The following is a 24,457-nucleotide window of genomic DNA, read 5'->3' on the forward strand; positions in this document are numbered from 1 at the left end:
ACTTAGTGTTTTTTTTTAAATAGGTTTTAAAAGCTCCCTATGTAAGCTCCAGTAGCTCCTGCCTTTGTGATTCTCACAAGCTCATGACTGGCTCAACTGATGCCTCCTTTTACCTCTTCAAACCTGCAGTCAAATATCCCAGCTCCTTCACATTATGTCTGAGTCTTCAGCTTGGTGGCATATCCCTTCTGTAGAATGAAGGCTCTAAAGATCTCCCCAGAGGTGTCCTGAGATTGAGGAACATTTTTTGAAATGTATCATGAAAAGCCCGACCCCTGCATCCTACTGCAAGTTTTGTTGCTTTGTACTGTGCTGCTTTGGGGTACTGTGGGGTACTGGCAGGGGTCAGGATGGGGAAGCCCTCACTCTGAAGGCTTTCACACTTGTGGGCTACTATCTCTCTGCACAGGAGTACTTGTATCACAGTGAGCATGTCAGGGGACTTGCATCCAGTCTTCTGCCCCTTTGATACATCCTGATATCCTGCTTAGTCTCTTGGCTTCAACTGAGCAACAAGATAGGTAGCGTTGTCTTTCAACACTCTTGCATGGATGTAGGGATGCATGCTAAGAATAACCAGTAGTGATACTGCTGCAAGAACAGCATTGAGAACAAGGATGGACCTGCTGTTTCTACTGTTCCTGTGGGTCCTCTGTGACCAAGAGGAACCAGATTTCATCCAGGGCTAGTAGAAAAGATTGAATTGTTTCTCAGCCTTGCATCTGTGCCTGTTAGCTGCTCTTTTGTCTAGTTAACAATTTGAAATAGCTTCTTGAGGCATCCTTTGATCAGCAGAGATAATGAGACAGTGGCTGCCTGGCAAATTGGAACAGTAATTTATACCAGCAGTTTACAAAAAAAAACAACCCCAAAACAAAACCCAAAAATGGTTACAAGAGAAAGAAGATGTAACCCCTAGGTTAAATTATCTGTGTTATTAACAGATATCTATCATGAGGCAGCTGCTGTACAGTGCAGTATGTTGTCAGGCCAAAGGGGAGGGCAGTCTGGGAGTTTAATGCCATTTGGCATTCCTCCTTATTCTTTCCCTTATCATGAGACCTGAGCATTAATGTGATTTCAGAGACCATTGCTCTTCCAGGAATCAATACCTGTTACATATATGTAACTCAACTAGAAGGCTTGATTCCCATGGTACTTTTTACCTTCAAGGCCAGCATGGTCATGCATATATTCTTCCTTTGTCTAACGTCCATGGCAGGAAGGCTGTGTTTTTGATACTGCTTTGTGGTTTTGGAGGACAGGCAACATAAACAGAAGCTACAGAATGTCAGGAGAAGGTGGATTTTCACTTTGGCCAGGCAGTGGTGAGCTTGCATGCAAAAAGGGAGGGCTTCTGGACATGCCCTAAGTAAGTGGAGGATGGGGTGGCCAGATAAATTCAGGGAGTGGATAGCAAATGGATGTGCATTGCCTATTGTGGTGGTTTTTGTATTGTTTGTTTTATCCCATTAGTTTTGAGGGCTGCTTAAAACATGTAAGTGGCCTCACCTTCTGTCCTTAATGTCAGGCATTAGGTATTTTCTGTGAGGCTTATCTGAGGTCAGGTAGCTATTGTGTGATGAAAAATTGTTTAATGAAGTAATAAAGTGTGATTTTTGGTTTGTTTATGGTAGGTTCTTCAGTCTTTATGAGCAAATACTGTAGAATACCTGTAAAAATTAATACTTCTTTCACAAACAGAGCTGTAAGGCTTAATGCTTCTGGCAAATTATTTGTAGCTCTAAGGGGCTTGAAATAAAATGTGTTCCTTTAGGTACTGAAGTGTTGTTACTATCTGTCTTAAATATAGCTATAATTTTTCATGTGGAAACATTGAATTGCATGAAGCAACGTAGCCAAATCAACAAAAGCAAAGAAATCTTGAGCTTAAGCTGACATTAGGATTTTAGTTTAACTGCTGCTCATATGGTTCCCTTCCAGAGCATCCTCAAGGACTTGCAGTGTTTCATGCTTTAAGATGGCACTGAAATTTCAAGAAGCTTGTGGTGGAGCAATAGTATAGGTCTCACTGAAATCCACAAAGTCATCCTGTTTCAACAGCCATTGGGAAAATGACTGGCTGTTAAAGTATTATCTTAAAATGTGGTTGAATGCACCATCACTGAGGCACTGGTTGAGACAAGGTCAATTAAGCTGAAAACTAACTTGATGATGGTAGAAGTTTTGGGCTTTCAGCAACATGCAATATCTCCTAATGCACCAGTGAGCTTGGAAACCAGCTGAAAGCTTCCCCAACATGCTGGCAAAATCCAGTTTTTCCTCACCAGGGTTATAGCTGGTAAAAGTTGGTTTCATGGGAAAAATGAGAGTTGCTGAAGAGAACTGCCCCATGAAGAAGATAATAGACCCAGAAGACTTTGAGACTTCATTGGGTTATGGATGGGAAAGGAAGCCTGAAGGGCTGTGGTGAAAGAAGTTGGCATGGCAGGGAGGAGTTAAATATGTTGGTAATACATGGTGTCTGACTTGTGTCCCTTTGTTGGAAGGTATGTGTTTTAGAAGAAATGTTTGGAAGAAGCTGAACCATGAGGTGTCCTAGTCAAAAGCATGGTTAGGTTTGATGACATCAGAGAAATGTCTATAACTTAATAAATCCTGCATTTTTGCAAGGCCTCTGATTTGTCTCCTCCCCCTGCCCCTTTTTTTTATAAGCAATATTAAAGAATTAATTTGGCTTCTATGGTCAGGCTAATGAAAGTTGTTGGAGCAGTGGATGCATGTGTGTTTGTCTCTTTTGGTCATTTAATACCAGGTTTCTTGAAGAATTCATCATATGTCAGCTCCTATTTAGGTACCTAGTTTCCAAAAAACACTGAGCATCCAACTTCTCCAGTCCTTAATGAGAGCTGAGTGTTAAAATGGTTTAGAAAATACAGTTTTGAAAACTTTTCCCATTTCTTAGGAGGGAGACAAGCACTATGGAAAACTTTGAGCTAAAAATGGCTCAGCCATTTTAAATTGAGTTTCAAGAATCCATCTTTCCTCTATCTGTGTTGAGTAAGACTGAAAAATAATGTTAGTAAAAGGAGACTCTCTCCCTCTGAAGGAGGGACCAGATCAGGTGTGCATAAGTAATTTTTAAATCAACCAGGCTGCAAGTCAGTTTTCTGGTGTCTTGGGGATATCTGTGGAGTAGAGGGCTACTCACTGCAAGGGTGTCTGCCAGCCTTTGAGGGCGTCCCTTGTGTATTTGCATTCAGCTACTGCACAGCAGTGGGTACTGGAGAGCAAACTGAGGGTGCTGCATACCAAATGGCTAGGAACAATCTGAAGAAAAGCATGAATTGCCAGCTGCATTTGACAGTTGTTTTTCTTTCCGAATATGGCATTTTGTCACTTACCATCCATACCGCATTACATAGCAGATTGTTGTTTACTTTTATATTCTGCTTTTAGAATTTTTACAGCCAGTAAATGACTTATCAAGAAAATATGTTTATGTAGAAAATGAAGTGTCAAATTATACACTGTTTCGATTACTTGGGTGGTTGTTATTTTTTCCCCATAATTGACTCCTCTGAAAAGTCTTTCTTCTCAGGGAGGCCGCTGCGTTGTCAATCGCGCCAAATGGTAGGAGATTATGTGCTACAGTTTTGTGACAGAAACTGATATTCATTAGGAAGTTGTGATCACTGTAATAAAAAGTAATGAAAAGAAGATGCACACTTGTCGTCTGCAAACATGACAAGTATTATCTTCCTTTCTCTTCTTTCAATGCCTGCCAATCTGCAGCCTCCTGTAAATTATCACTTACTAGTACAGTGATTTCAGTCTTCCACTGGCTAACCTTGTGAGGCTGTACATTCAGCAGGAGGCATTTCTAATGGGTCCATGGCTTACAGAAGGTTCTTGCCACCTGACTTGTCCTGGCTGAGGGAGAAGCAGAGAGTAAGGATTGGGGAGAGGAAGGGAAATTTGAAAAAATGGAAGATTCATGGCTATTGCCCTGTGTTCTTTTCCTCTGTTGGGCAGTTGCAGTGTGTTGGTGAGAGAAGTGGTTGGTTGCACACGCCATCAGTTTACAATATTGCAAGGACTGTTCTCTCCCTGCCACACTTCTCAGCCATGTACAAATGTTAATACCTTGACCTCAGAGAAGACAACAAATGATGGAGGTCAGCAGGTTAAGGGTGGCAACACTTTATGAAGGCACAACTCAGGTTTCTCTTCCTCCATCTGTAGCAAAGTGCACATGAAAGTATTCAGGGTTCTCATCTCTCCTGATTTAGCCCAGTTAACTACCTGAGTCAGTAAGTTAGTTTTCCCTTGGGCATTGGTATTCAGGAAGCACTTGGGAGATCAGAGCTCTGTTATTTTAGTCATTGTGAGCATATGTACTAAGAACTTAAATCTCTTTTATTGAGCCAGTGTATTTTATCGTGAAATGTTTCAGGCTTAGCTGACATGCAGTCAGTCTCTTTATAAGCTGCAATAACCTTTCTGCATACCTTACCTCAAAAACTTATACCCTTTCCTGCTGAGGTTATTGTATTAAAGCCAAAAGAACACAAAAGCATAGCAAGAATAAACAACTCACTAGCAAGACTGCTGCTGGCCCCCGATGTTTGTGAGTGACAGATTTAAATCCATGCTTAACATGGTCTAGATTTCAAGGCTGGACAGACAACATGAGCACCTATGAGTGCAGATTACTGGGGAATCTTTTGGAAGAGAAGCTACTGCCCACTCACAAGAATTATCTTCATGGTTTTTTTGTTTTGTTTTTTTTTTTCTGAAGGATAGAGTAGTTCCTCCAGTTGTTGAGATGCAGTCAGCTGCTTCATTGCCGTGCATGAATATGCTGGTTGACTGCTGTCTACTCCTAAAAGATGGTTGCATTTCATCAGCACCCTACAAAACATGGTTGTTAAAATATCTTATTTTGAATTGCTTCAGTTGCTGTATTATTTCTGCTCTGGAACGTTCTCCCCAAGCCTGTTCTAAACTAATTGAAAATAAAGGTCATCATCAGGCAGTTAGTTAAAAAGCTTTCCAAGATGAGTTTCCTCATGACACCTTGTCTCACTATTGTTATTGACAGAAGTGCAGTATTGAGTCACTACCCATTTCAGCTGTAAATGCGAAACTGGATTAAGTAGACCTTTTTCTCACTAAAATCCTTTCCAATACATTAATGCAATACTTTTCCCCAACACTGGACACTTCTAAAACTCAACTGGACACAATACTGGGCCATCTTGTCTAGTCTGTGCTTTTGCAAAGAAAGATTGGATCAAATTGATTCCTGAGGTCCCTTCCAACCTGGATATTCTATGATTCTATGACTTTAAAGTGGCAGCAAGAAGTACCACCATAATCCTCCTTTGCTTTCTTGCTTTTGGCTGTTTAGATCACTCATTTGAAGGTCAATAGTAAAGGAGTGTTGTGGACAGAGGGTTTATCTTCTGCCCACAGAGAATGCTGTTGGGAAGCAGAATGATAGTTACCACTCACTGGTTTATACTGTCTTTTACCATTGGTTTTCCATGGTCCTCCCATTAATCTCACACCTTCATTGTGCTCAGACATCAGAGGTGTCCACCTTGTTCTGCAACTTTTTTTGGTTATCTCACAATGCAATAAAGGCAACTCAAAAGGAATGTTAAACAAATGCAATTAAAGAACATTAAAACACAGTTTTTTTAAGTGATGCTAAACAAATGCACTCCTGAAACATAAAAAAAAAGCAATGGTAAACAAATGCAATAATAAAACATCAAAAACCTAAAAAATAATGTTAAACAAATGCAAACAAAAAAGTATCAAAACACAGTTTTTGAAAGTGATGTTCAACACGGAGACCTCTTGGGTTTTTTTTGTTTGTTTGTTTGTTTCTCATGTTTGGATCACCTTTATCTAATAACGAGATACCCAAAACCAGTTGAAGAGCAAGGTGGACATCTCTGATGCTTTAGCACAAGTAAAGCATGACGTTAACCAGCTAGCACGTGTTACAGATTGTGTGCCTCCTGCACCCAGACTCCCCTTTATAGATACAATTTCCTTGCAAAACACAGGGCACCGTGAGCAGAACCACCCTCTCCCAGGGGTTTATTCACAGTGCTGAAGGGACACCACCTGCTGGGATGGGACCTGTTGTCCCAGGGGAGTGTCAGTGAAGTGTCCAGGGGAGAGTTGTCCCTTTCTGTATCAGTCATCAAATGAGTTAATTTACTTCATGGTTTGAAGGTTAAGATGATGCAAAAGCTCACCTTAAGCTCCTTCAAGGGTTGAAGGTCCTTCACCAAGTACCCTAGTTTTCCATGGGTCCAATGATGGCCAATGCAAATAAATGTGTAATACATTGGGAGAAAGGTGGTGGGGAGAAGGAGGGAGAGAGATATTCATGCAACATTATTTGTACTATTTTTATTTTGCAGCAAGAAGAGCATTTGGAATTATTTAATTTGCTTTCTGTTGGTGTAAACAGTTAGAAGAACATTTTGTGCCTGCTTAATGTGAGGACCGAGCCCTTAGTTTTATTTCTAGCTTTTATTTTTTTTCTAACTCCATGAAAATTCAGGAATACATTTTTTCCCTCCTTTTTAGGGACTTGAAGTATTATTTTTAAAAGACTAATTCAGAGTGATTGCACACCAGATGCTGAATGGAACCTCAAACATGACACTAATCTGCCTCATTCACTTTGAAAAAGGAAATTCTTTGTGTATTTTCCTTTTAAAGTCAGGGGTGAAGGCATCCTCTTTCCCTGCATGCAGTACTTGAGCTCTATGGATTGAAGAAAGAAGGGCATAGGAGGAGGACATTGCTAACAAAATAAAATATAGCTTTGACTTTTTACAGCAGATTATCTAGGAAGAGGGTCTCTTTGGTGTGAATAAAACTTGTTGGCTGCATGGTGATTAAAGTGTACCAAAAGACATACAAGAACTATTCAAGCTGACCTTACCAAAGCTACATTTCTTCTGTTCATTTGCCTTTAGTGTCTTGACTTTGTGTCTTGACTCTTCAAAGTCTTGACTTTGAAGGATGCAATGATTCTCTCCCTTAAGATTAGTAAGAAAGTAAACTGCATGACACTCTTGTTCTTTCTTCTCCCCAGCTTTGGAAGAAGATAGTCATTGATTCACTGAGATGCTTTTCATATCAAAATTCACTACAAAGAAAGTGCAGTTTAACTTACAGGAACAGATGGTATTTCATGGTGGATTTTCTGAACCAGCATCAGTGATAGCTGTCATTGCAAATAGACTGGATAAATTTTGCCACATGAGTGTAAAATGATTTTTGCCCTTGGTACAACTTCAGAAGGGCACTGTGATTACAGATACCAATTGATCTTCAAGATGGTCTTTAGGGCCTGACATTCTCTTGGTCTTGTTTTTTGTTTTTTGGTTTTTTTTCCAAGGCAAATTGTTGCCAGGTTGTCTCAGTTGGCTTTGGGCAGTAGCCTTTCATTTGAGCCATGTGCAGGGAATGGTCAGACTTGCTCAGCCTTTAATCTTCACACTTTTTGTGTGACATATACGATACTTAGATAGTCTCCTTCCAGCTTTTGCAGTGCCAAAAGCAATCTTACCTTCAAGCACATATAATATGTCCAGTTGTCATGGTATTGTCATGGTGTAGAAATTGGTAGGAGTAGACACGGAAAATTAATCCCTCCCATGCATCTACATAGGAAGATCACAAATTGCAGCAACAGATGATATAAATGAAATGCCCATAGAAGTTTTCTAGTAAACATGGTCAAGTACTGGAATTGCTTGCCAAGGGATGCTGTATAATGTGGGATATGCAACACTTAAATATTCTTAAAAACAAGTTAAACAAACCTCTTTCAGAAATGGTCATAGATGTAGATAATATGCCTTCAGACAAAGGAATGGATTAGCTGGACTAGTAAGATTTCTTTCACTCTACTTTGTATGATTTTTTTAAGCATGCTTACCAGAGCTGTGGAAATAATTTGGCATCTTTCCCATCTGTTGACCTGTAAGAAATGATCTCTTGGAAAATCAGTGTAAAAAATTTGTCTCTAAACTATTGGGTAACTTGATTAATTCCTTCTCCTTAGTTTTGATCAGAAATTGAAGACTCATTTTTCAATATGCCTATTAAGACTTCAGAGGGGTTTGATGACGTGGTTGTATGTGTGATAAATGCTTCTACAAGCAAGCTTTACTGATGGCAAATATGTCTGTATTTGTGCTTATTTGCATAGGAAACAATGTTATGAGAACCATCCATGGTGTAGGAGAGATGATGACCCAAATGGTACTGAGCAGAGGATCTATATTTCCCATCAATGTCCCTGATGTACAGCCGAGCATTCACCCAGGCAAGCAAGCCAGCACCTCAGACAGTGAAGATGTGATTGTAATGGACACCAAATTGAAAATCATAGAGATTTTGCAGGTAATAATGATTGGTAGACTACTACACAGCAATCATTTCACAGTTTTTTACTTATTCACATAGTGGCAAATTCTGTTACCTACAGTATTACTACTCTTTGGGCTGTTCATTGTAAAAATAACACTTTAACACGAGGAAGAATACTCCTCTGTGTGAAAAACTGTACAGTTGTCCTCACTGTGTTACACCTACTTCATTTTTGAAGGAACTAGGTGCTGTAGGAACTGTCACTATAACTCTGAAAAGGCAGAACCAGTTCTTTAATCTGCCTCACTAGTATTTTCTGAAGGTTATATGCCAGTTTCCAGTCCCCTTTGCACTCATCTTACACTGGGACAGCTTACTTGACTTCACTGTTTAACTGAAGGGCAGAATTGGACCTAGACCCATTGAAGTCATGCAAGGCCATGCACTTCTGAAATAATTTCAGATTTCCATTGTTATACTGAGAATAGTCTGTGGGCTGCTATGATTTTCTCCCAGCTGAAATGATGAGCTCTATGACTTGTATGCCTCCTGAGACATATTTTTCACATTGTGCTATTAGTAAGTGAAGTGGCACACATTTGTTCTTTATATCAAATCCCAGTTCCTACAATGCTTATGTCCTGAAGGAATGTTTCAGTGTTTTCTAGAAATCCCGTGGATCTGCTGGTACTATTGTCACTTTTGAAGGATTCAATTTGTTCTGATTGCTAATAAATTATTTAGATCACTTTAATTACTTGTCTTCTGGAAGACTATCAATTGTTGCTGTATCCTCAATGCTGGCAGAATCACAGAATTACCTTGGCTGGAAAAAAACCTTTACGATCATCGAATCCAACCATTGATCTAACACTGACAAGGCCTTAGCTAAGCCATATCCTTAGGTAATATGTCTGTGTGACTCTGAAATACCTCCAGGGATGGTGACTCCACCACTGCCCTGGGCAGCTTATTCCAATGCCTGATAACCCTTTTGGTGAAGAAATTATTCCTAACATCCAATCTAAACCTCCCTTGGCACAACTTGAGGCCATTACCTCTTGTCCTATCACTTGTAACTACAATGAACAGACCAATCCTCACCTCTTTACAACCTCCTTTGTGGTAGATGCAGAGAGTGATAAGGTCTCCTCTCAGCCTCCCATTCTCTAGGCTAAACAAGCCCAGTTCCCTCAGTTGCTCCTAGTAAGACATATACTCCAAACTCTTCATCAGCTTTGTTGCCCTTTGGACATGCTCTAGTAGCTCAATGTCGTTTCTGCAGTGAGGGGCCCAAAACTGAAGATGGTACTTGAGGATCAGCCTCACCAAGTCCATGTGCAGGGGTAAGAACACCTCCCTGAGCCTGTTAGTCACACTGTTCCTGATACAGGTCAGGATGCCACTGGCCCTCTTGGCCACCTGGGCATCCAGCCTTCCTGGAATCTTAGACCCTTCAGAACTATTTCCTAAGTGAGTCTATCAAGTAGTGTCCTAGACAACTCAAAGTCTCTCCTTTGGAAATCCGTGTTACCAAATGGCAGAAAAAAAGTTCTTATTCAAACTTTTTTCTTGTAGTTTATTCTCAGTGTTAGACTGGACTATAGAATATCCTACATGCTGTCTATCTATAAGCGAGAGTTTGGGGAAAATAATGAAAATGTTGATTCCTCTACAACTTCCCCACCTGACACACCAGGGACTGCCACAGGTAAATGTTGTTATTGTATTTTAATGTAAAATGATTTTATGTAAACTACTGCAAACAATAAACTCAGCTACACGAGAAAGATGCATGCTGCTTAAATTTGAAAAGCTTGTGAAAAAATGAAAATTTTAAGAAATACCATAAAAATAACACTTTTGCTGTCCTGCTGTCCTCTAGCAAAAATGTGATGCCTTTGTCCCATGATGACAATTTGTTCTCTTATTTGTACTTTTCCTAAAACACTGTGTGATGACAGACATAGTGGAGGGTAGATCATGAAAAAATGGTTGGGATGGGACAAGGACAGATTTAAATGAGGTGAATGTGGTATAGGAATGGAGTGGCTTTCCAAGGAGAGTTCCCCTGCACACAAAAGGCTGCTCTCTGTGTGGTCACCTGCAAGTATGGGGGAATTGCTTTAACTGGAGCTGCTGTATAAGAGAAGGGCAACTAAGGAGTACTAAATTCAGAATTAGTATTAAAGCTGTTCTAAAGCAAAATCACAGTGTGGTAAATTGTTTGGTTTATGATATTCTAAAGTTCATTTATTTGTTTAGTAGGGGTTAACAGAGAATGTAAAAGTTTCATGTTCTGTGTCATCTGTGGATCTGTGGTGGTGGTTTATACAGCTCCTAGCTCCATGGGGCTCTGGTTCATCACTAGAGTTTGCTTTTCCTCTGTAATAGCAATACACAGTTTAACTCTGCCACATATCCTGTTTCTTCCCTGCTACTCTTGAATTTTGCCTAGTTGAGGAATGTGTTGTTAGACCTTTACTTGGTAACACCTACTTTAAAAGAGGAACAGAATTCCATTTTGCTGTGTAGATTAAATAATGACCACTGAGTTTTGTTTTTTTTTTTTTAATTTTTTTTCTCTCAGCAATTGTTCCCGACATAGATGAAATTGCAGCTCAGGCTGAAACCATGTTTGCTGGCAGGTATATCCTATGAAGTTTTACCTCTCTGTACATATCTGTTCATGCTAATGCTTCTCATGGGCAATCTCTCTTTAATCTGTGCTTACTTTCTTTCATACCCCTTTCTCTTCCTTTGGCTGCATCTGATCAGATAATTTATACAAATATGCCAGAAAAGGCATGGATTGCAAAATATCAAACAATTTGAGCAACCTTGTCTAGAGGGTGGTATCCCTGCCCATACAGGGGGGTTAGAAATAGATGATCTTTAAGGTTCCTTCCAACCCAAGCTATTCCCTTATCCTATGATTGGTATGGATGGCTGTGGGATTGGAAATGACCACAGTCTTAGTTGTAAGAGAGCTGGTAGGAAGTTTTTGTTGTATTCCTGAAGGCAGCTGGGGAATAGTGTACAGCTTCATTGGGCCGAAACACACTGATTATTTATTTATTTTATAATGCCTCACATGGGTCCTTTTAAAGAAATACTTTCATCTAGTGTACCTTACGGCAATAGCCCCAAAATTCCTGATTCAGTAGATTACTGTTGACCTTTAGCATTTCTTCCAGAGCACATGACCTGTTGTCATTGCACCTTGTGCTTGAACTTACTTAGAAAATTATGTCAATTATAATCTCTTTCATATGGCTCCTCAAATCAAGTGTGGACCACTTGCCATGATTCTCTGTTCCACCATAGGTGTGTAGATCACCAGTTATACTTGCAGACTTTTAGAATTATTTCTGCTGCACTGTGAACAACACCACCAAAAATTCACACTGGAGAGTTATTAGTTATCACTGTATTTGTTTCATTTTATGGGTATAATTGCAATTATACTAGTAAAAATTAATTCCATTTACTCAAGGCCATAGACTTTTAAAGTTTTTCTTGGAGCTACAGAGAAGTATCTGCAATAGGGGCACTCTGATCTTTCTTCTCTCAGTCCCTTACGCATTTTCAATCTTTACTAGCACAAGCAATGCCTCCAATCTTCTCCCTGAACTCCCATAATGTAAAACAACACACAGCCCTTGGCATCTGCATCTTTAAAATGAACAGAGAGACTGAATGGTTTCTCGGAAACATTATTTCTGCTTTGATATGTTAAGTGTAAATCTGCTTTCTGCCGTTCCAGATTATGACTCCAGAAATATGATGCTTTTGGCAATTCTTACTATTTTGGGGCTCATTTTTCTTAAATGAAATTTTAATAGCAGCTGAAAAGGAAAAGAGTGAAAAGTAAAGGGCCAGATTAATCTCTTGATGCAGTGCTGTTTGCTTGATTTTATTTGGATTGGAGATGACTTATCCAAGACATAAATAAATGTTTTTGCAGTATAGATTTTAAACAAAGTATTTGACACTTTTCATGTGTACTTTTATGCTGTAGTGTCCATTCAGCTGCAAGATTACTGCAACAGTATATAACTGCAGGATCAAAGTCTATAAAATATGTTAAAGTGATGTTTATAGTTCCATCCTGTGGTGTATTTGATTTGTGTGTACAGGTATATTTACATCAAAAGTTTGGTTTTTTTTTTTCTTTCTTATTTATCTTCTTTTTTTTTTTGGTCCTTTCCTCCCCCATTCCATTTGCAGAAAGGAGAAGAATGCAGTTCAGCTTGATGATGAAGGAGGCAGAACTTTTTTACGGGTCCTTATTCACCTCATTATGCATGACTACCCTCCTTTGCTCTCAGGTGCTCTGCACCTGCTATTTAAGCACTTCAGCCAGAGAGCAGAAGTTCTGCAGGCATTTAAACAGGTATGGCTGGGCTCAGCATTACTCCAGGAAACGGGCTGCAGGGCCAGCCTTTCCAGAGGCTGCTTTGCTTACCTAAACTGATGTTTCTGGCATGACAGTCTTACTTACTAAGAGGTCAAGATTCAGCAGAGGGTTCTTTTTTTTCTTTTTTTTTTTCTTTTTTTTTTTTCTTCATTAGAGTTGACCACATGTGCTACCATGTATTATAGTTGTGCATCCACAAAGTAGTTATTTTTGACATTGCATCCATTACTAAAAACGTAGGTGAGTGGTGACAGCTGGGACACACGCATCTCTCAGTGAGAGATGATGTAGTGATCCCTCAGAGACAGAGTTAGCAGCTCGTGTTCTGCAAGCAGTGTACTGCTGTCAGCAATAAGTTTTTTCTGTTTTCAGGGGTACTTAGGCTGGGGATGAAGCTCTCTTGTTGCTCGTGTGGTGTTTCTAGTTCTGATTCAGGTGTCTGCATGGTGCTCCACTGCGTTGTACAGATGCGCCAAATAACAGGAAGAGAGTCACAGAGCCAAGCCTTGTTCTGAGCTCTTATTCATCCTGCTTGATAATGGTGCATGTGCAGGCTCCATGTGTCAGTGGATTAGGATGGGGAGATCTGATGTCATGGGGCTGGATGACAGAGACATCTCTGTTACGTAACCCTGTATAACTTACGTTGGTAAGACCACGTGATGGTTGTTTCAGGGGTTTTGATAGCGTGTTGCCTCACCGTTATGTAAGATACAGAGGTTTCTCTTTTTTTTTTGAAAACAGATGAATGATAAAGACCTGGAAAGGTTTTGTTGAATATTTATTTGCAGTGCAGCACAAAGGCCTCCCACCACACTGTTAGGCCATGCTGGTTAGTTGCATAAATAGCTGTTATTCCTGGGTACACAAGGACTGAGTTTTCATACATGTTTTTGTCAAGGATGGAAAAGGCTAATTGACAAATAAACAAAGAAGACTGTAGAGAGCATGGAATATGACTGTTTTGAGTGTAAGCAGCACTCAATAAAAAGGTTTTACCAAGCTAAGAGAGAAGACAATGAAACCTTTATATTGCAAAGTGGCAAATATTTCCCTTCATGTAGTGATTGTTTTTAAAAAAAGAATGGCCCTATCACTGTTCTTGTCTGCCATGTGACCTTAATCTTTTACTTAAGTGTGATTTCTTAATAGTGCTAATTGATTTACTGTAAAGATTGCTGTTAGGTTTTTTTTTTAATATTTTTTTCATTAATAATCTTGGTAGAGCAAAGAGCATTAAAAAGAAAGTAAATTTGTAAATCATGCTAAATCAAGAGCTACAAATAACTATGGGGAAAAAATGAGATAATTTGAGCAGTAAAAAGAAGAAAAAGTGAGATTAATCTTAGTAAGAAGCAACTACTATCATGCTGGGAAATTACATGAACCTGAATGTCAGTTTGTGAGCTATATTCAAGCAAGTTCTTCTAAGATGGCCCAACAGTGTTAAAATCTGTTATTTTTCAACGATTTAAATCATTGTCTTAAATCATTTTCAGTGATTTAAATGATCATTAAGGTTGCTGACCATTCTGACTTCCTGATTCCTTGGCATATAATTCTTTTTATTGTGAAGTACTGTGCTGATAGCATAAGCTGTTTCTAACTGAATTGCTTTAATACCATATAAATGAATTGTTTTAGTACCAGGAGAATCACAATCAGTGAACCAGAGCTAACTGCACAGAACACAAGACCTCATGTATCTGTGCTTGTGCTGAAAATGTTTCACAGTGAATTAAGAAAGGAAATAGGATATTGTAAATATTATACCTTTCCTTCTTTTGGGAAGCTACAGTCTCTGGCTTTCATCAAGGCTTCTTGATGAAAAGGGGCTAAAAAACTGCATGTGCTCTGTTTCAATTTCATAGGGAAGGTTACATAAAGCACATGAAAACAGGGGCTTAGGATGGAGACTGTCAAGCAAATTACCCAGGGATAAGTGCTGGTGCTTCTGCTTCAATAGCTTTACAATCTTCTGTATTTCCAGGTTCAGTTGCTGGTGTCTAATCAAGATGTTGATAACTACAAGCAAATCAAGGCTGATCTTGATCAGCTACGCCTGACTGTAGAAAAATCAGAACTCTGGGTTGAGAAAACCAGCAATTATGAGAGTGGAGAGGCGGGTGACAATCAAACCAAAGGGGGAGAGGAGCCAATAGAGGTGGGTTTAAAGTCTTTGCTGTTAGTATTGCTTCAGTATTGATAGCTAGCTTAATGAACAACTGCAGAGTTGTGATCTGGTTAATCAAAGTAGCAAAGCAAGAATGTGGGGTTTCTGGTCGACCTTTAGGAATTGACAGAATAGGAAATAAAATCTCTTTTATTTGAGACTCTTTCTGTCTGCTTTCAGTAACTGCGTTCTTATGTCACAGAGTTGCCTTCCTTTCTGGCTAGTGATGAAGCCACAGTGTATAGCATCACTCTGTGGCCAAGGAAGTGATCTAAGGATCAGATGTTGGCAGTTGTGTTGACTCAATGGAAGAAAAACTAAACAGTATCTGTTGATGCACCTAGGGGAGAGGAGTACAAACTCATATTTTCAAACATCACACAGAGATTTCACTCACCATCAAACATAAGATTTACCTAAGAATATTGAGATTTTGTAGGCAAGCTAGTGTTTTGGGTATTTTTAACCCTTGTCCCCTTGTCATACCCCACACTCAGGATAAACTGTTATTTGAGAAACTTTAGAACTCGAATCTGGAACCATGAAGACCTGATTTTTTTTTTTTTATTTAATTGATTTTTTTTTTTTTTTTTTTTTTTTTTAATTTTGTTTTTCAGTAAAAGCTGAGGTACTCATGTAACCTGACTCTAGTATGTCTTTAAGGCACTACAGAGTGTTGCAGGGAGTTGCTCTGGTTGAGGTTTGTGCCACAACAGTGGATAGAGCAGGCTTTCCCACCAGTTTATTCCTACTTTCTGTTTTCATCATAGGAAGTCAGAAGAGATGAACAACTATCATTTCTGACACAGCACTTTCCTTATTCTCTTCCATGGTAGGCTCTTCACTGGTGGCAAGAAAATGAGCAAGGAAGCCAACAGGGGGAGCCGAGTAGGAAGTAGCTGAATTTAGCGATGTCAGAACTGGACTTGATGAGCTTGAGTATGTGGGATTTCCTACTTTCTTTCCTCAAGCATAGCTCAAGTAGGGAAGAAAATGTTACTTTATGCACTTAATGCATGGAAAACATAGTGGAGAAACAGAATGCAGAATTGCAGCAGGATATGTGTAAATATTTTTAGGTATAATACATTTTAAAAATGTAATAACATCCTTTTCATTCCTCTGAATAGTCCTGATAGCGAAGAAACTCCAGGAAAAGGGGATAAAACCATATGCTTGAAATAAGCACCACTAAATTGTGTATTTTCAGTTTGCTTTTTTTTTCCCATGAGCATCCATGGGTCTGTATGGATTAGCAGTGCTTCAGTAGATGCACAATATTATCTCTGGCAGATCTGAGAGAGTATTGCATCAGAACAATAATATGTAATCTGCACAACTGGTTAGATGATCTGGTGGTAATTCCATGAGAGCTGTACCTGGTTAAAATAGCTCAGAATCTTGTCCATTTTTTTTTTTACCCCTGTTAAATTATTTTTTTAAAGTCAAGAAATGTTTTTTCCTGGTAAAACTACTTTAGATAGTGAGTACTCTCTTAGATAGCTTAAGTCAAGCATAAGAGGTGAGGTGCTGGTCATAATCTACAATGTGAGAAGCAGGTGGCTGCTTCAAGCACGGTAAACATCCCTGTGAGATCCCATGCTTTCTTGGAATGGATGATGGGTATTCAGTACTGAGCTGGATGAACCTCTAGGTCTTTAGGGAATATGCTTCATTTGCCTGTGCTTAATTTTTCCCCAAAAATGTTAAATAAAGTACCCACAAGTGTCAAAATTACATTCCAGAATAGTCTTATGTTGTCACATTTTTCTCTCCTCACCAAAGCATGGTGCAAGATTGGCATTAAAATCTTAAAAAAAATCAATGTGTTTTTCACTGTTAGCTTTGAATCTTTTTGGGAGATTGTTTCCACCTTTCTGTCATCCTGGCAGTGCTAGAGACAATTTTTTTTTTTTTTTCAGCCACACAACTCCAGAAATGGGATATTTAGAAAAACCCATGGGCCATGTTCTTCTAAGTAAAGTATCCAGAGTTGTCCTCAGGAAGAAACCAACAAATTTTATACCCATGCAGGAACTGGAGATCAGAATTATAGGAAAGAGTGCTTGGGTTTAGATCAGATATAAATTAGACACCATGTAAGCTTAGGAAGAACTGCTGAAACTGATCTCACATAACTGAGCCTTGCTTGAGAAGGGAAAAGCAGATAAAGCCTATTTATGTGCTTATCTCTAGCAGGGGTGTTATGAGTCTGTACAGATACCACAGACTATGGAAAATATCATCTTTATTGTGCTGTCACTAGGGGATGCACTAGTGTTGTAGCACCAGAAACACAGATCTGAGCAGAAGAAATAGGCAGTCTCAGTGAAAGGACTCTCAGGAATACAGTGTGGTGACATTTATAGAGCTTCTCACCTTCAACATCCACTGAGAAAGTTGAGCATGGTTTCATGGGGTATATACTTTCAGCTGGTGTTAAACCCTTAAATGACTGGTGTTAAACCCTTAAAGGACTGGTGTTCACTTGCTCTCCTCCTCCTGCTCTGTGGCAGTTTGCTTTGGTATTGGGAATGTTTAATCAAACATCTCCCAAAACATACTGTGCAGGCTGGGAGTGTGAAGTGAAGCATCTCACTACCCCTAAGTGCTCCTCACTGGCCTGGTGAGTAAATAATCAGCCTGTGGAGGAGGGACCTGTGCCAACATGGCCCTGACCAGTGTCCTGTGTGGCCGTCCTGCTGAGATGAGCAAGGCTGTTTCAGTGATGAGGTGAGACTATTTCAGCTCAGGATGAGTGCTGGAATCTGGGCCTCCATTTGGGGGGGAGAAGTGGACAGCTAGAAAGAAGGGGTCCCAAGGCTTATGCAGTGTGATACCCTGAGAATTTTATGAATAGAAGAAATAGTATTTTTTTCAGAAAGTACCATTTTCTGCAAGTTGGAGTACTCAGATGAGAACCTTTCTCAGTTCCATCTCTATGACTCCCCATTCCCTATGGAAAAGTGTGACATAGAATCTCTATCACGGGGCATAATGAGGCAAGATATGCAACTGAGAGTGTCTGGTATCCCAGTGGTGTGATTATCTCCTGATAGCTGCATCCCTGGCATACCCTTATGGGTTCAATAAACAGATTTTTATTTTGCTAAGAGAAAGGATAGATTCAGTGGTTTAATGCTGATCAGCACTTCCAGATAAGACATATAGTTCACATGGATTATAAAGCTACCTTAATTGAAGAAGAATGCTGAGAAAAGTAACAGGTAAATTAATCTTGGTTAACCCACAGTCCCAGAACAGAGGAGGGTAGTTAATTATAGCAAAGAGCTTGAAATATCTTCTGAAGTATTGATTCAAACAGCTAGAGAGAAAATAGGATGCATGCTAAGAAACCTAAACAAATAAAAATCCACTGTTCTTGTATAGATCAACACGACCACACTGAACAGCAGTGCTGACACTCTTAATAAGCAGCTTCCATGGGTAAATGGTACAGCTGCTCTTGCCCCACTGGAAATTAAGATCAGATGAGATGTATAGAACTCTTCATCTTCACCCTCAGCTTAGGAGAGTTCAAAGAGAGGTTTCAAGAAGCATAAACATTCAGACTGGTGTGCACTTTTGTGTTTTAGTAGTAGAAAAAAACAATAGGAAGTTTTCCTACAAAAAGAGCAGGAAGTTTGAGAACACAGTGAAACTTGGAAGTGCACTCACTTGTTTCTTTTTTTCTGCTATTATGTTAGTTTACCTCCTTGTGGTTATAGGGTAAGGCAGTCTTGAGATCTGATATAGCTTTCCTACCTGCTTAATAATTTCAGCATTCAAAATCCAGTTTTTCAATTCCTTGTGTTTCCAGGTAAGAGAAGCTTACCATAGCTAGTAGCAGAATATAACCCAACACTGCCAGTTTTCTGAGTGGCAGTATTTGTGTAGATGTTCTTTGTTTTAATTGAGATACGCACAGGAAGGTGTGTGGGTGGCAAGTTGCTGACTTGATTTCTCTTTTTTATCATACCCAGCTGGGGCTTTCTAACAGCCAAGGCCCAGAGCATATGGTGTCATGACTGGATGCTACAGTTTAACATACGGTTCTGGTTTGTTTTTAAATCCTTTCCTGAATCATCCAGAGATAAGGCCAGAAGTGTCTTCTTCATGGGAGGATTATTTCTAATTTCCATGTGTGCCACTTTGTACTGCTGAGACCACCTTACTTAGCTACAGAGATCATCTTGAGATCTTTCTTCACAATTTTTAATGTTCACATATACAGCCTTCTTTATCTTTCCAGCTGTATTTGAGATTTTTTGAAACAAGTGGTGGCTATCAAAATACACTTACTGTCCCTTTTCTCAAAGTGTCTAAATTTGCTGGGACATCTAGTCTGTGATCTAGGAACACACTCTTTTTTTAGGAGGATCAGAAACATGAAGATCTAGGGTAATTGCCTTAAATTATGTTGGAAGTTTAAAACAAAGGAAGGACTGGAATGTGAATCTTTTTTATGCACTGGACCAGTGGATAAAGAATAAATGAATCTTTTTCTTTATTATCTGTGTTATATCTGTTCCTTATGAGCTGTTGTAATATTTCACTCGTTGTTATTAGATATAGTTGGTTCATTAGAAAACTGCAATAGTTCTCCATTTGTTTCGTGTTCTTTGTTACAGGAGTCAAATATTTTGAGCCCAATACAGGATGGGACAAAAAAACCCCAGATAGACAGCAATAAAAACAACAACTACAATATTGTTAAAGAGGTTGGTATATCTGCTAAGAGATTTGCTTTACATAAATGTTTGTGAATCGATTTAGTAATTACTTTGAAATAATGGATTTTTGTTTGGTTTTGTGTGACATGACTGGTGCTTTACTTGCTTGCATGTTTATTTATTTGTTTATGTATTTATAGATTTTGATTCGACTCAGCAAACTTTGTGTTCAGAATAAAAAGTGTCGGAATCAACAACAGCGATTGCTGAAAAATATGGGTGCACACCTGGTAGTCCTGGACCTTCTGCAGATACCCTATGAAAAGGTTATGCTCGTTATTTGAGTGGTAACGAACATGAACTCAATAAGGGAAAAGGCCTCCAAGAGGCCCAAGAAACAATGTGAATAGTTTTTTTGACCTTATTCAGGGAACTATATCACAAATATTAAACGATGATGCTATTTTCTATGAATTAAGAATTATTAAGAATAATGTGTTTGGGCCTAATTTTAACTATGTCTGCATGCACAGAACAAGTTTTATTTAGAACTTCATGCTTGTGGCCTCAGGTACTTTGATGTCACTGCAATATCACCACAACCCTAAAATAGGCAGACCTTAGGTCTGCAGTCACTAAACAGTAAGGAGTATTGATTTAATGGAGCTCCTGGCAGGGTATCTGAATTCTTCTGTTGGGTACTGCTGTGAGTGCTATCCTAGATCCATGAGACGGACAAAAAGCTTTCAAGGATCAAATCTGAAGTAATTTCTTTGTTTTCATGCTAGAAGCCTCTAACTTAGTCCCACTTAGAAGTTTTTCATATGATAATGTGCTTTTGTACTGGTTTAGTGGCATTGAGCATAGAAATAGATGATCTAGATAGCCTGTTAAAGAACATAAGATTTTATAGGAAGCACTGTGAGGAGATAAAACCTCTTCTGGGCTACATTTTGCTGTGTTACACTCCAGTGTTATGATACAGACACTGGGTTCAGCTGTCTGCAGTAAAATAATGTTTGTCCATTTAGGTGGTTCATCAAACCATAGTTAGAATGCTGTATAAGAGGAATAGAAAATGGGGATCAAATTAGCCATATATTTGTGTGGGAGTATGTGCATGAACATGGATATTAGTGTAGATGTACACACATATTCACAAATAAATCTGTTATAAAAGCTGAATCTTTTCAAAAGCTTAAAATCAGTGCAGGATAGAAAGATTTTTTTGGAAATCAACTACTTCACACTTCTTAAGACTAGGAAATTATAACCATATGTGGCAAAATCTTACTTGAGTTTGTGCTCTTACCTGTGAACTCCCTGTGGGCAAGTCAATTCAGAGGAAAGTACAGCCACTAATGGACTCTGAAAGAAACCAGATCAATTGCTTTTGCCAGAGGGAGAATTTCTGCCCTATAGGCTCAAGAGAGTTAGTTTGTTCCTGGCTGACTTCATGTTGTGTGGTTTTAACAAGTATGTTTAGGTACACCTAGCTGATTTTGTTTGCTTTATCTTGCTGCAGATTGATGAAAAAATGAATGAAGTAATGAATTTGGCTCACACTTTTCTTCAGAATTTTTGTAGAGGAAATCCTCAGAATCAAGTTCTCCTTCACAAAAATCTCAACTTGTTCTTAACTCCAGGGGTACGTATTTCAAATGAAGGAGAATATTATTATAACTGGAAGGAGATCTGAGCTTGCTGAAAAATGATGTGCTAAATAAATAGTTTAAATTCTGCCCTCTCTGTCTTCTCATCTCTGTCCTTGTCTTTTGTCCCTTACTGTCATCTCTGCTCTCTACTCTCTCATCTCTCCTCTCTCCTGTCTTTTCTCCCTTATCATTGCTTTTTATGCCATTGTTTTAATGCTACCATTTTAAAAAAGGAAAACAATATTACCTATGGGGTTTACTGGAAGTATCTATTAACATGTGTCACATCATAACATCATGTTTAGCTTGACTCTAATCTTATTCACCCTAACTCACTCACAGATGGACTAAAAGTCAAGGTAGAAGATGCTGTAACAATGCTGCCATGGAGCTTGTGTGACAAGCCATACATTTTTCTTGATGATGCTTCCATTTAATTCAACCAATCTAAAAAAAATCAATCTTTTATTTAGTCTTTGCAATAAACCTCTGTTATAGTTCCTTTGTGTGTGTGTGTGTATATATATATATATATATATATTTCTTTACAGATGTAGTCATATAGAATGACACCTTGTTCAATAGCAGGTCTACTGAGCAAAATAATGCTTTTATTAGAAAGAGTATGAGTATTCATATTGTAGATCTCTAGCCTGTGTAAATTAGGAAGCCTTTTTTCTGTTAGTTTTTATCTATGATTTTTTTTTCTTTTTTGGAAGACAGTGAGGTACACAGTGGGTACTAGTGCCCAGACTCCACCTTGTCCTTTAGTCCAAAGACCAAACTAGAGCAAATTTGGAGCAAAAGCCCCAAATATGCATGAAGTGTGGATGCTGGGTCCTCAGCAGCATCCCTTTCTTGCTGTAGATCTGTTCCTCTTGTACTGTGCTCCCCACTGAAAGAAATGTAGCCTTAAACTCCCTCTACTTCATGTGGAGTAAGATAATCTCTCAGAGAGTAGTGAGACTGCATGTGCCTGATTTGCCCACTGGAAATGCCTGCCTCTGTCAACCACAGAGGGAGCTAGAGGTACTTACTTGGTTGCCTCAATGCCAATTTATTTGATGGTGAGTGAGATGAATGTGGTCTCAGTTGTCTTGTACACCAAAATCCACAAAGAGTGCTCTAGTAGCAGAGTATATGTAGGGGTATCTTCACCTTGCACATGGGCACAAGTTTTGTTTATGTCCACTTAAGAACCATTTTGTACTCACAGGACAGTGTGAAGAAATACCATTGTAAGAGAAAGCTAGACCCTAAGGGCACTCACTGGTTAATCACTGGGCTGCTGCACACTGGACTTTAATAGAATCATAGAATAATTTGGGTTGGAAGGGACCTCTAAAGGTCATCTAGTCCAGCCCCCTAGCATTAAGCAGGGACACCCTCAACAAGATAAACTTGCTTAGAGCCTCATCAAGCCTCACCTTGAATATCTCCAAGGAGGGAGCCTCAAGTATCTCCCTGGGCAACCTCTTCCATTTTTCACTATCCTCATGGTAGAGAATTTTTTTCCTAACATCCAATTTAAATCTACTCTTCTCTAATTTAAAACCATTGCCCCTCATCCTATCACTACAAGCCCTTGCAAGCTGTCCCTCTCCAGTTCTCCTGTAGGTCCCTTTTAGGTACTGGAAGGTCCCCATTAGGTCTTCCTGGAGCCTTCTTTTCTCCAGGCTGAACAACCCCAGCTCCCTCAGCCTGAACTGACTTTCCCCCTTTCCCTTTACCCATGTGCCTTTCTCTAGCCTAGTGGCTTGTGAATCTTTCCATCTCAAAACAAATCTGCTTTTCACACAAGGCTGTTTTGATTTTAATCACTAGCTCCTGGAAGCTGAAACCATGAGGCACATCTTCATGAATAATTACCTGCTGTGTAATGAAATCAGTGAAAGAGTGGTGCAGCACTTTGTGCACTGCATTGAGACCCATGGCCGTCACGTTGAGTATCTGCGTTTCCTGCAGACCATTGTGAAAGCAGATGGCAAATATGTGAAAAAATGTCAGGATATGGTAATGACAGAGGTAAGTGAAGGGTTCATATGTTAATCACTTGAGTGATTTTTAACTTTCTAACACTCTATTTTGAGCTTGCTTTTTCTGCTTTGGATACCAGTGGTGTATAATGGCATCATCACTTTGAAATTTTAAATCATGTCACAAATATTGAATATTTTAGCAGACATATTTGGGAGTTTAATTTTGTAAGGCCATCTGTATAACTACTAGAAAGAAAACATGAGTGTTAGCATGGTGATACAGAGATGTCTATTTGTAGATGAAGTACCATGGAAATTTTGGAGTTACATAAACCTTAATTTTCCTGTACTGTAATTTAGGATCCCATTTACACATCAAACTTGGCATATTGTGGCATAGTTTTGCCATATAAGAAGTTCTTACCTCAATGGATTTGTCTAAATAGTGCTGTAGACCATTTTTTTAGCATGTAAACAAATAACAGTTCTAGGTAGTAGTTTCTGATTTTGTTTATTTTGTTCCAGAGCATTTCTGCAAGTCAGTAGAACTTACTCTAGTTTAAACCAGCCAGATTCAGAGTCTGACCAGTGAATTCCACAGAGTGGTTTGAGGACAGATCTTTATGCCAATCAAGTTACAAAGAAAAAACTTAATGCCAGTCAGGTTATGAGAATATGTAGTGTGCAGGATAAATGAAGTTTTCAACTTGCAGACACTTGTGCATTTAGCTGTAATTATGTTAAGTTAAGTAAGATTAATCAGCGAGTGTGAAGTTGAATGCAGTGAAAAGTCCACGTAGGATCCAATGAACATTTTTCTTTACAAAGTGCTTTTTTTTTGAGAGAGAGAGAGAGACATATTCAGAATGAAAATAGATAATCTTTAGCTGTAGTATGAACAAAACTAAGCCCTGTTGAAATTTTGCTCCATGGCAACAAAGAGGAAAAACTTCTAATTAAGAAAATAAAGGTTCAGCCTACATGAATAACCTTTAATGGAATCTACCTCAACCTTTTCAATTTGACTGGCAAGTGTTTTAACATGTAATATCAACTACAAGCCTTTGATTTACATAATTCAAGCAGTTCTTGTGCCTGTGTGCTTTGAGAATTTTTCTCTTCCACCACAGCTTCTTGTAAAAAAACAATTCTTCTTAAAAAACATTTTTTTTAGATTTTTCTCAATT

The 24,457-nt window shown here is 38.9% G+C and overlaps 1 protein-coding gene across 1 annotated transcript in view; it reads left to right on the top strand.

Annotated features, from left to right (window-relative positions):
• The window catches only part of ITPR2 (inositol 1,4,5-trisphosphate receptor type 2), a 259,728-nt gene that overhangs the window by 92,148 nt on the left and 143,123 nt on the right, over positions 1–24,457 (top strand). Inside the window, exons 22-30 of the mRNA XM_030449603.1 lie at positions 8,210–8,403; positions 9,949–10,081; positions 10,961–11,018; positions 12,601–12,766; positions 14,781–14,954; positions 19,595–19,684; positions 19,837–19,962; positions 21,162–21,284; positions 23,116–23,316. Coding sequence (XP_030305463.1) covers positions 8,210–8,403; positions 9,949–10,081; positions 10,961–11,018; positions 12,601–12,766; positions 14,781–14,954; positions 19,595–19,684; positions 19,837–19,962; positions 21,162–21,284; positions 23,116–23,316 — 1,265 coding nt within the window. The remainder of the gene's footprint in view (positions 1–8,209; positions 8,404–9,948; positions 10,082–10,960; positions 11,019–12,600; positions 12,767–14,780; positions 14,955–19,594; positions 19,685–19,836; positions 19,963–21,161; positions 21,285–23,115; positions 23,317–24,457) is intronic.

Source organism: Calypte anna, chromosome 1 (assembly GCF_003957555.1).
Source record: "Calypte anna isolate BGI_N300 chromosome 1, bCalAnn1_v1.p, whole genome shotgun sequence".
Taxonomy (NCBI): Eukaryota; Metazoa; Chordata; class Aves; order Apodiformes; family Trochilidae; genus Calypte; species Calypte anna.